Raw genomic sequence first — 13,405 nt, 5'->3', positions numbered from 1 at the left:
ATAAGTGTCGTTGTAAACTATCCGGAACCGAAAAATTTAAAACAGCTAAAAACATTTTTGGGGATGACTAGCTTCTATGCAAAATTTATTCCTCGATATTCGGAACTTGCCGAACCGTTAAATTTGTTAAAAAAAAAAGATGCCAAGTACATCTGGGGGCCTAAACAGGTTGACGCATTCGCACGATTAAAACAGCAATTGGTTTCACCTAACGTTTTGAGGTTTCCTGACTTCTCTAAAAAATTTATTTTACAAAGTGATGCATCTGGAACAGCTCTTGGAGCTGTGCTTCAGCAGGAAGTGGACGGGGCCCTGGCGCCGGTGTGTTACGCGAGCCGCACGCTGTCGAGCGCCGAACGTCGCCAAACGGTCTACGAACAAGAGTGTGCCGCCGCCGTATTCGGAGTCACTAAATTTAAACAATATTTAGAAGTCGCGCCGTTTGAACTTCAAACCGATAATGCTGCATTATCTTGGCTTTTTGAACATCCTAAACAGATTGGAAAGTTAGGGAGGTGGATACTTCTTCTGTCCAGATTTAAATTTGATATTAAACATATTAAGGGCAGTAGTAATAACGTAGCCGATTGTTTGAGCCGTATGTACGAAGGAACGGATGAAGTCAATTGTTCCGCGCTTCAGGAATACCCCGTTACTAATGATTCGCTTATAAGACACCAGGTAAACGACAAATTTTGCAATGATTTAATTATTCAAATTAATGGTGGGACTAGGGTTCCAAAATATAAAATTAAAAACGAGTTATTGTGCCGGCAATTAGGGAAAACAAACAAATGGCGAATAGTATTACCTATTCATTTAAAAAATGTAATTTTAAATTATTATCATGATCAAGATATAGCTGGTCATCTAGGGATAACAAAAACCTTAAATAGAATAGCCAGTATTTTTTGGTGGAAGAACTTGTATACGGATATTAAAGAGTACGTAAGGTCGTGTTTGCTTTGTCAAACGACAAAACCATTAAATAAGAAACCGGTTGGTTTGATGTCATCAACTGTACCTACCGAAACTTGGGAAAGAGTTTATATAGATTACAAAGGACCATTTCCGATATCAAAGAACGGAAACAAATATATTTTGGTTATTTTGGACGGCTACTCAAAGTGGGTTCAGTTGATTGCAGTACGGGCGGCGACCGCTGCTAACACCGTGCGCGCGCTGTCGAGGCTCGTGTGGGCGAATTACGGACCGCCGCGAACTATCGTATCTGATAACGCAACACATTTCACAGCCGATGTATTTAAACAAATGTGCCATGTTTGGGGAATTAATGATGTTAAAATATCTCCGTATTACCCACAGGCAAATGCAGTGGAACGCGTAAATCGAAATTTGAGTATAATGTTAAATATTTATTGTAGGAAAACGAAATCTATATGGGACGAGTCGCTACCTAATTTCCAGCTTGCTCTCAACACCGCAGTCCATGAGAGTTCAAATCGTACACCATCATCTATTTTTCTCGGGCGGGAAATTAGAAGTCCTTTAGAAAATAGGTGGGAATTAGATAAAATAATTTCTGAAGGAAACTCGACCCATAACCACGAACAAACTACAGTAGTTCGAAAGTTAAACGCTGCACATGAGAGACAAGAGCATTATTATAATAATCGTAGGAGAGCCAATATTTTTAATGTAGGGCAACAAGTACTCGCGAAATGTTTTCCGCTTACAAACGCCGATCGAGGAGTATGCGCCGCGTTTTGTCCGCGGTGGTCAGGGCCATATACAATTAAAAATATTACAAACGGTCAAGCCGCGCTAATTAAGCCGAATTCAAATAATGTTGTAAAAAGAGTAAATATATCCCAATTGAAGCCATACTGTTCGAGATTAAGTGGGGGGGGATGTGACAATGTGCAGTTTCCAACTACCCTCCCCGTCCCAAAATCATAACTCACGGCGATCTTTCGGGAACGCTCGGCAGAATGCGATCTGGCTCCGAGCTTGACACACATCGCGCGTGTGCGTCCCGGACTCTTCAAAAATAATTCGAAAGGGTGAAGTTCTGCACCCTCAGTGTCGCGTGTGCCTTCCGAAACCAAAGGGCCCCGAAACGCGAGTGAAAAGAGTGAACAGTGCACTGTAATTTGGACAATTCAAAGGACTAGCTGTGAGTACCATCCCTTACCTATCTCTCACCCCTACACATTGTCACACTATGTATTTAAGTATTTATATATATCGTTATCTAAGCTCAATAAAGCTTGTGACGTGTACACACAAGCCTTATTCAGCTTACTGTGGGACTTAGTCAATTTGTGTAATAATGTCGTATATTAATATTTATTTATTTAAGCATGTTACTGTCAGTATTTGTTTAGTGTATTACAAAAATTACAAAGTATTTCTTTGTTTTCTGAGACAGGCACGCGCTTAGTACATCTTCAAGTTAGCACCTTTTTTGACTTAGCTGTTAATAATAATAAATTCATTTATTTGCGACCAACTTGGATCAATTCAATGTGTTAGTGACAGTATCTATCTTAAGGCTAATGTTAGTATAATATACAAAATGATCTACTACTAACTATATACAAATGTGTTTCTTATAAATAAATAAATAAATAAGCAGATTCTCTCAAAGAGCAGTATAAAGAAAATCTGCCCACTCACCTATTCCTGCGCACAACATTGTCGACGACATTTATTGTTTTAATTATTAGATTGACTGATTTTCTTCTCTCTTCATTGAATTGTATAAGTATATGAATATATAGTCTTAACAACTTAACCTTGCAATATAAACTAAAGACCATTTCATATTCCAGATGCGAGCCGAACTCCCTAGTAGACAGCGTGGGCGCCGTCAATATCACCGCGTATTCCAAGTGGGAGTCCGTGTCGCGGGCGCTCCGCGTGTGCGAGCGCCCCGTCGTGCTCAACCGGGCCTCTAGCACCAACACCACCAACCCGTTCGGGTCCACGTTCTGCTACGGGTACCAGGACATCATATTTGAGGTATAAAATGCTACAAGTGTCAGAAGTTTGGACAACGTTAGCTTCTACATTTTGGTACAGCTACCAGGACATCATATTTGAGGTACAAAGTGCTACAAGTGTCAGAAGTGTGGACAACGTTCGTTGTACTTAGGTTCTACATTTTGGAACAGCTACCAGGACATCATATTTGAGGTACAAAGTGCTATAAGTGTTAGTTTGGTCAATCACCGCCTACTCCAAGTGGGAGTCCGTGTCGCGGGCGCTCCGCGTGTGCGAGCGCCCCGTCGTGCTCAACCGGGCCTCCAGCACCAACACCACCAACCCGTCCGGGTCCACGTTCTGCTACGGGTACCAGGACATCATATTTGAGGTATAAAATGCTACAAGTGTCAGAAGTTTGGACAACGTTAGCTTCTACATTTTGGTACAGCTACCAGGACATCATATTTGAGGTACAAAGTGCTACAAGTGTCAGAAGTTTGGACAACGTTCGTTGTACTTAGCTTCTACATTTTGGTACAGCTACCAGGACATCATATTTGAGGTACAAAGTGCTATAAGTGTTAGTTTGGACAATAACCGGGTACTCCAAGTGGGAGTCCGCGTCGCGGGCGCTCCGCGTGTGCGAGCGCCCCGTCGTGCTCAACCGGGCCTCCAGCACCAACACCACCAACCCGTTCGGGTCCACGTTCTGCTACGGGTACCAGGACATCATATTTGAGGTATAAAATGCTACAAGTGTCAGAAGTTTGGACAACGTTAGCTTCTACATTTTGGTACAGCTACCAGGACATCATATTTGAGGTACAAAGTGCTACAAGTGTCAGAAGTGTGGACAACGTTCGTTGTACTTAGCTTCTACATTTTGGTACAGCTACCAGGACATCATATTTGAGGTACAAAGTGCTATAAGTGTTAGTTTGGTCAATAACCGCCTACTCCAAGTGGGAGTCTGTGTCGCGGGCGCTCCGCGTGTGCGAGCGCCCCGTTGTGCTCAACCGGGCCTCCAGCACCAACACCACCAACCCGTTCGGGTCCACGTTCTGCTACGGGTACCAGGACATCATATTTGAGGTATAAAGTTTGGTCAATATTGTTAAGATAACGTAGCTTCAGTTAGATCTGAGACTCCACCGATATAAATAACCGCGTTGTGCTCAACTGGACTTCTCGTACCAACACCACCAACCCGTTCGGGTCCACGTTCTGCTACGGGTACCAGGACATCATATTTGAGGTATAAAATGCTACAAGTGTCAGAAGTTTGGACAACGTTCGTTGTACTTAGCTTCTACATTTTGGTAGAGCTATTAAGACAACATATTTGAGGTACAAAGTGCTATAAGTGTCACAAGTTTGGACAATATTGGTCTGATACCTTAGCTTTGACTGTTTTGATCTGAGACTCCACAAATATAACCGCGTACTCCCAAGTGGGAGTCTGTCTCACTTATATTGAACAGACTCAGCTCCAACCCTATTTAGACATTCTGTTACCGTCTGAAATCGTAGCATACCAAGAGAACATAGGGGACAACATTTTTCTATAAGCCATAAAATCCATTAATAGTAGAAATCAAACAGTTATCCATGATGGTTGTTTGATGTAAGATCTCTTGACTAAATTTTTTGCGTTACATAAAATTATACCACAATTTTACGTCCAAAGAGCCTGCGTTATCCCTTCGAGTGTATTCATCTGGTATTTTTGTCTATAGGGTAATTCGCCAGTAACTGGCCACTGTTAGTAATTGGCCACCAAATGAACTCTATTCACCTATAAACATAATTCATTTTGGTATAAGGTTTCACTAACTGGCCAGCCTTCAATAACTAGCTGCCTTATACTAAAATGAATTCTGTTTATAGGTGAATATTAGAATTCATTTTTAGTTTATGGCGGCCAGTTACTGGCGAATTACCCTATCTTGTTTCCCTTACGTTTGTGTACGTAAAATGATGTGATTTATTTTATTTTTGCATGTGTTAGGTGATGTCGAACAACTACATCGCGTCGATAACGCTGTACCAGCCCGAAGGCGGCCGGCCCGCCTTCGCCGTCAACTCAATCGCGTGACACAATCAGGTAACCTACTTCACACTATCATTTGTATTTATTAACCGACCGGACCCAATCATTTGCTGCGTTCTGCAACACCGTCGACGCTGCTGTATGTGTCCCGTCTACACTACCTTACGAAGGTCGATGATATAGTAAAGTATGTGAAAGCAAAAACCGGATTCATCCTGAGGGTCGCGAAGTTGGAATCTCGACACAATGCGAATTTTAATTCGTTTGTGGTGACCGTTCCGACTGAACATCTAGCGACCTTCACCAAGGAGGAGTTTTGGCCGAAGGGTGTCAAGTTTCGGCGGTTCCGCGGCCGGCTCCCTGACACTGCGGGGTTGCGTAATGCATCGCAATCATAATGTGTTTTTTAGTGTTTAGTTATATTTTTATAATATGTATGCTAGTTTTAAGGTCATTATATGTATTACAAATTACAAATTAAAGATATCTTATTGATACGGTTTTAACACCCCCTGGCACTGATTAAAATAACCGACTTGGTTTCACATTACATCTCAAAACTTTTTTGTAGTAAAAGCGTTGCGAGACTTGCACCTTTTTACATGTAATGTTTTTGATCGGATCTCATCTCTTTTTGTAGGCAGTCTTTCTTTTCGGGTACTCATACCCATACTATGTATACACATATCATAACTAAACATATCTTCATTCATACTCACATCGTACATCGTAGTGTACCTTTACTTTACCTACTATTTGTAGGAACTGCAACAGTAACTTTGTAATATCATATATTTATATAGGATTACAAACTTACTTATGCAGTTCTTAGATTTTTAAAACGTGACTGATATTGCAGTATTTTTAGGTTTTCCCTTTATGTGGCCATTAAACCCTAACTCTGTACCAAATTTCAGCTCTCTGAGTTTATGGGAAGTACTAGTTCTATTCTGATGATCATGAGTGAGTGAGTGAGTGTCATAAATGCGAAACTTTGCTTTCGCTTAACTTCGGAACTAAATGACCTACAGACTTGAAATTTTGGATTTTAAGTATGTGATTATAGCTTACTGGATGACGAAAATTTCTGCGTTCTGGTCTTATGCAGAGGTTCTCAAATAGGGGCCTGAAAATGCGGCGAAATGGTTCCAGTAAAGGATGGTACGGCAGTGTTTGCTTCGCGCTCGACTTGGCGGGGGCACTGCCGTGCCCCCAGATTAAGCTTATACATTTCGTCCCATCTTGATAAGAATGAACTAGTATCATTCATAAAACACGGCTCCTGTATCTTTCCAGGTTTCCCCAAGCAAAGGCTTGTACACATCGTGAACTACTTCAGTTGCCAGCCTTTACAATCCTCCACTACTTAGTGTGGCAACACCGTTGCCGCGCGCTGCGAAGCAATCACAACATATCCCCAACATAAAGCACCTAAGAGGAAACAGTATTGAAAAAAAAATGTGATAAAAACTGTGAAAAAAAAAACTAAAAAAAGTTAAGTGAGTGACAGATCTCAGATGGTGTGCATAAGTCTTATTTAATTCCTTGGAAATAGTAACGTTTTTTATTTCTCGACATAGAAGGACGTGTAAGTAATTAGTCAAATTTGTTTTTTTTTTTATGAATTCTGAATCATGATAATTAGCATTAGGCTGTTGTAAATACTTTTTGAAAATATGGTAAAATTAAGAAATCATAAATCAATGTATTTTTTCTAAAAAAAGGTGATTTTGAAAGGCGTTTGCTATTGCGTGTGGGAGAAAAAAATTGTAAAAAAAATATTTTTCTTATGACAACACCACAATATGCCATGGATGTTTTTTTTTGTAATTTTTATGGTTTTAATTATTGATAAATGTGTAAGGATTATAAGTAATGTGCCTCACTATGACGTTATTTATTTATGTGTTCGTATTTTCATTTTTTTATATTGTCTTGCTTTTCGATTTCGTTAATAGTTTATATGAATCGAAGAGTTAAGCTTAAATCTAAAACCTTCCTAGTCTACAATTTTAAATAAAAAAAATTCTTTGGCTTATGCCAATTTTTTATTTATTTAAAACTTTAGAATCAGGTCGATTAAATATAATTTTAAATATTGAAAGCCAGCGTATTTACAATCACCATCAGAAATGAGTATGATCATATATCTGAATACGACTTTATTGTCAAGGCGTTAAAGTACATATTCAGATATTTTAAGGCACGTATAGGGTGACTGCTACAGTTATTGGCCACTACATAGTAATTGGCCACTTCTAACAATAAGGCTTCCATTGACTTGTTTCTTTCTTATTTGTTAAGAGTGGCCAATTACGGTGTAGTGGCCAATTACTATAGCAGTGGCCTATTACTATGCAGTGGCCAATTACTATGCAGTGGCCAATTACTATGCAGTGGCCAATTACTGTGTAGTGGCCAATGACTATAGCATACTCTGGTAACATCGTCCATTTTTGATGGTGATTGTATAATTCTGAAGACATGATTTGTTAAGTATGTGTCGTTATGTGTAGACGAATGTGTGTGTGTGTCAATGCTACGTAGCAGTCACAAATGTGTGTGCAATATAATAAACCTTCGAGCAAACTTAATGAAAGCTATTTTTAATTTTAAGTAAAAGTTTTAACCGATGCGGTTTGTACGTTACGGTACGGTGCTGCGGGACCTATATCTAAAACCCTAAAGTCTTTTTTCCTATCTTTGCATTCCCTAATATTGTTTGTCATAAAAATCAGTTGTCCTAACACTAAAAACCCTAATTTTGGTTTCCCTAATTATTGATTACTTATCCTAATATATTAAGCATATTTTCTTTTTATCGAGGGTCGCAGTTCTAACCCTAACCTAACCCACTTTTGTGGCATCAGGTTCTAAAATATAACCATTTTTCAGAACCTTACATTATGGAAAATAATCGTTATGTCAATTGATCGTTAGGGCATGTGCCCATTAGGACAAACCAGTTAGGGCAAGTGATTTTAGGAGAAACGTTGTTAGGGATTCAGAATGACACCCGGTGCTGCGTGTTAAGGCGAGGCATGCCTAGGCCAACTTCTAGTATTATTTTATTTGAATACAGAAACATTACTAAATGGTTACATGATTAAACAATTTGTATTCTAATTCTAAAGTTAACTGGGAGTATCTCGCCTCTCGTTTTCCCACTACAATTGTATTTTTCATACAGACATAAAAGGAATCTTAAAACAATTACTATGAAAATTGTTAAAAAAACTGTAAGTGTAAGGCCTGAGTGGACGCTCGGAGCGGAGCGTTCGGCGGGGCGTGCAGCGTGGCTGTGGGCTCACGCGTGATGTGAGCAGCGTGCACTAAGGCCGCTCCTATACACTTGCATTTGTTTATCATGCACGCCGCACGCCCCGCCCCGCTGCACGCCCAACTCGAGCGTCCACTCAGGCCTTACACTAAAGGTATATTGGTCTATAGTTAAGATTTTTTCCAACTTACTGTCTTAATTAAAATACCTTTTATTTCGTTTCACTCGAAGGATCACTTAAGTTCATGATAATACGGAAGTTCGGAGATTTTCAATAGTTAAAATTATTTCACAAATTAAACACAGACAGATTTATTCTGTATGGCCATATACGTAGGCATTAAGATAAAGAGGGGTAAGTAAATTCACCTATTCTAATAATACCTAAACAGATTATAAAGGTACTTTTCTCATAGCGATTCTCCCGGCAGGCGCACTTACCCCATGGTGGAAGTGGATCTACATCTAAATCCCTAAGGTATTTTCTCCTATCGATGCATTCCCTAATATTGTTTGTCATAATGATCAGTTGTCCTAACACTAAAAACCCTTATTTTGGTTATCCTAATATTTATTACTTATCCTAATGTTATTATGCATATTTTCTTTATTGCGAGGGTCGCAGTTGAACCCTAACCTAACCCGGTGGAGGTGCATCTAATTATTAAGTACCCTTATTCTAGGATAGGCTCACTTACCCTACCTACTATAATTTTTGATTGAAAATCTTCGTTCTTCCTATTAAATAGTGCCAATCTGAGCTCGATTACTTAGGACCTAGAGTCGAGCTTACGCAGGCAGGTTGTGAAACTCTCGCAATAAGAGTCTTAGTTCATTTTTGTATGCAATCTTTGCTGTTTCCGAAGTAGAATTTAAACAATCCATAATCATTTAAATAAGGCATTGAGTCCGCCATTTGTACATTATTTTTGTGTTTTGTGCAATAAAGTTTAAATAAATAAATAATCAATATTTAACAATTATATCAAAACGGGTCAATCACGTATTTTCAGTAGAAAATCGCGACTACATACTTTGAAAAAATCTCGTATCTCGCACTGCTACTCAAAGTTAGAACCCCATCCCATATATAAAGTGTCATTCTATGGAACTTGCTAACTATGTAAACAAACCGGCATAGTGAAACTGTCAAAAAATATGAATTTACTAGTGACTTTTGTTTACATATTCGTAGTTAGCAAGTTCCATAGAATGGCACTTTAGTTGACACATTTTTCTTTTGATTGACAGAACAGAATACGAGTTTTTTTTAAGTAGTCACGAAATACTTAATATCTCTGTGCCTCACCATAGAGAAAAAAATACATAGATTGCTCACTCCATACATCAGTTTTAGTACCAAAAAGACTATTAGCATCTAGCATCGAGTAGCGGAACTATCAGTACTGCTACTTGACAATAGATGTAGCACCGACCGGAAAGTCTTATGCTGTTGAGATAAGAATTTCCGGTCGGTGCTACATCTATTGTCAAGTAGCAGTACTGATAGTTCCGCTACTCGATCCTAGATGTAGACACTGAAATTAATAGTCAAACTGATGTATGGAGTGAGCACTCTTGTCTTATATTTCTCTATGGTCTCACGGAAATTTTGTTATTAATCAATATTTACTTGTGTAAATGTAAATTGATTTTTAATCGCTTATATTCATTTCTATTTCTTAAAGTGTATTGATTTATTTTTTACAATTATTTTTATTGCAATTGAAAATTCAAGATAAACCAATTTCATTCCACTGCTGAAACAGCAAATGATTAAAAACGCTATTACTCGTATATCCAAAAATTTTCAAAATACCGAATAATAATTTAGTGTTTTAGAACTCTTTTTTATAATAATGCACAAGTCACGTGTGTATGTGTGTATGTCGTGAGAATTAGCGGCTGTGGTGTCATACAACAAAAAAAAAATATTAAAAAATTGACAAATAATACGATAAAAAAAAGTATTACGTGTAAGGAACACTGCGTAGGTGGGTATTGTTATTTTACTATTTTGTTTTAACATACATTTGTGATTCTTAAAAAGGGTAAACTACCTAATGATTGGCGCTGAAAAGTGCCAGCCTTTGGCATTTATTCTTGTAGGAAAATCACCACCTAATATTTTTTACAGTACAATTGGTGCTAATTTACCGCACTAATGAGGTAATTCGCACTTTGCGTGCCTATGTCGAAAATTTAAAAGGCCATATGTACTGTAAATCTTTGTACGATACACCTGGGAATTTCCTATTTTTCGCACTTGTATCGTACCTAATTTCAGCCTTTTGAATAGGTAGCGAGGGAGCTATATTTGTTGTGTTAAGGTCTCGCGTAATAGTCAGAGCTCGGCGGGGGTTAGCTATTTTCCTTATAATATGACGTAAGACTTGTCAAATTATAAGGTAAATAACTCACCCTCGCCGAGCTCTGGTAATAGTACATTACATTGTGTATTAATGTATTAACTATTAAGTTAATATAGGCTACAGGCGGGCCATACGATTTTTAGCAACATAACAAAATAGTTAAATAACAATATCCACATACGATTATTTTTATAAATAATTTGTAAGCTTACCTACTGTGGTTGTACTGTCACAGTTTTAACTCATAATGTTGTTTGTATGTATGTCAGCCTCTGTAAGACATTTCTCTGTGGTCCTGTTTGAAGGACACAGAAAACATTATGCAGAAGTTTGACTATAAGGTTTATTTTCTTAAATTCTCTGACCACTAAACTTAAAAAAAAAATTGATTACATGAAGTTTATTGTAAAAAATGTAATTACTTTTTATTTAGATTATCTAAGGCTAAACGGAACTGGTGTTTAAAATAATCTGAACACAACTTTGTTATAGAGTGTAGATCAATATGGACACCTGGCCCGTTTGATAACTTCTGCTGCTGACAGTAGTCGCCATTAGATACCTATATCGAAGCGGCCAAGGTGTTCAAAAAGATCTGAAAAAAGATGTGCATGTTCAGACTTCATATATTTTTGAGCACCTTGGTCGCGCCGATATATCTGATAGTGACTTTACATATAATCAAACTTCTGTCGTTATTTTGTTAGTATTTTGGCATTTGATTTTAAATAAATAACCTAAATAACTATCTTATACATAAATAGCTTATATATAAATTATCAGAGTTACCTTAAGCCAGTACATTAAATTTAGTTTAACATAAGTTTTTTTTAGTTTGGTACCATGACTTTAAAATTTTTCATATATTATGTTTTTTGTGTATCTATAAGCAAAGAGTTATTGACAATAGAAATGATAGTCTATGAAAAATTCGTGCCCCCTAGTTTGACAACTGATATAGATGGCGCACTGCTCCATTTTGTTTTGTGGTAACTGGATTGGCAAACGTCAACATTGGACAGCCAAAGTTACCGCTTATAAGGAGCCGTACAGCGCCATCTACCTTAGCCGTCAAATTTGGCCAAGATGTTTTAGACTGTATTATTTCTAATATCAATAACTCTTATCTAAAAGTAATATATACTTTTATTAGGCATGCAAAAAATTATAACTATAGTTCGTTTTTTTTAGCATTAGAAATAAGGTAAACAATCTTGATGTGTCTTTTAATTGAAAAACACATTTTAAAAATAAGTTACGGCAAATATGTAACAATTATGTATCTAATACGATCTTTTATAGTCTTCTGCTTTCATATGTAATAGTTATTGATTTTAAAAAACCGGCCAAGTGCGAGTCGAACTCGCGCACGGAGGGTTCCGCACCATCAAAAAATAGAGCAAAACAAGCAAAAAACGGTCACCCATCCAAGTACTGACCCCGCCCGACGTTGCTTAACTTCGGTCAAAAATCACGTTTGTTGTATGGTAGCCCCACTTAAATCTTTATTTTATTCTGTTTTTAGTATTTGTTGTTATAGCGGCAACAGAAATACATCATTTGTGAAAATTTCAACTGTCTAGCTATCACGGTTCGTGAGATACAGCCTGGTGACAGACGGACGGACGGACGGACGGACGGACAACGGAGTCTTAGTAATAGGGTCCCGTTTTTACCCTTTGGGTACGGAACCCTAAAAAGTGTTTTCCAATTAAAAGACATGTCAAAATCGCTTACCTTCTTTCAAGTTCTTTCTAATGCTAAAAAACCGGCCAAGTGCGAGTCGGACTCGCGCACGGAGGGTTCCGCACCATCAACAAAAAATAGAGCAAAAACTAGCAAAAAAAAACAAGCAAAAAAACGGTCACCCATCCAAGTACTGACCCCGCCCGACGTTGCTTAACTTCGGTCAAAAATCACGTTTGTTGTATGGGAGCCCCACTTAAATCTTTATTTTATTCTGTTTTTAGTATTTGTTGTTATAGCGGCAACAGAAATACATCATCTGTGAAAATTTCAACTGTCTAGCTATCACGGTTCGTGAGATACAGCCTGGTGACAGACGGACGGACGGACGGACGGACAGCGGAGTCTTAGTAATAGGGTCCCGTTTTTACCCTTTGGGTACGGAACCCTAAAAAAACGAACTATAAATACACAATATTTTATGTTATATTTATTTGGCACTATAATTTTCTTAGTGTTATATTTTGATCTTGATTATGAGTTTATATATTTATGAAAACATTATGTCAAATGAAATTATGACATAAACATTCTGTTAATAGGTCTGTAAAGGCTGGCATATGCATACGTATAACTATAGCTTGTATATTATACGTGTAGTAGCGTTATATTATACAAATATACATTGAATGATGACATGAAATATGACAAGTAACTCTTATTAAGGTGATAGTGGACGACCGCTTCTACACAAATGTAGTCCCCATTTTCCTCTCTGGATATTGACATCAGAGAAAATATTTTTACATAATTTGATGTTTATTAAATCATAAATCATTTATTTGCTTGAAAAGGGTACAGTTACAGATGTTCACCCAGTGTTCACCTTAATTAACCTTCGTTCGACTTTTTTCAATTTTTTTATTATTAGTAGAGTATGAGCGGCGAAACACAAATTTTATACAATTTTAATAGCTCCTATCTCTAATAATAATTCGAATTCGAAAAAATTAAACAAAGGGGCGTAGCTGTGATTGATATGATATACCTTCATCAAATAGTGTCAAA

The 13,405-nt window shown here is 37.7% G+C and overlaps 1 protein-coding gene across 1 annotated transcript in view; it reads left to right on the top strand.

Moving 5' to 3' along the window:
- LOC134657876 (PHAF1 protein CG7083) overlaps nt 1-7,098 on the top strand; it is a 39,759-nt gene extending 32,661 nt beyond the window's left edge. The window contains exons 9-11 of the mRNA XM_063513456.1: nt 2,796-2,985; nt 4,958-5,053; nt 6,296-7,098. Of these exons, the coding sequence (XP_063369526.1) occupies nt 2,796-2,985; nt 4,958-5,044 (277 nt within the window). The 3' untranslated portion in view covers nt 5,045-5,053; nt 6,296-7,098. The remainder of the gene's footprint in view (nt 1-2,795; nt 2,986-4,957; nt 5,054-6,295) is intronic.
- Nucleotides 7,099-13,405: the final 6,307 nt, after the last annotated feature.

The sequence above is a fragment of the Cydia amplana genome, chromosome 21, assembly GCF_948474715.1.
Source record: "Cydia amplana chromosome 21, ilCydAmpl1.1, whole genome shotgun sequence".
NCBI lineage: Eukaryota > Metazoa > Arthropoda > Insecta > Lepidoptera > Tortricidae > Cydia > Cydia amplana.
Note: the sequence above shows the minus strand (reverse complement) of the source record. Positions and strands in the feature narration are given on the sequence as shown.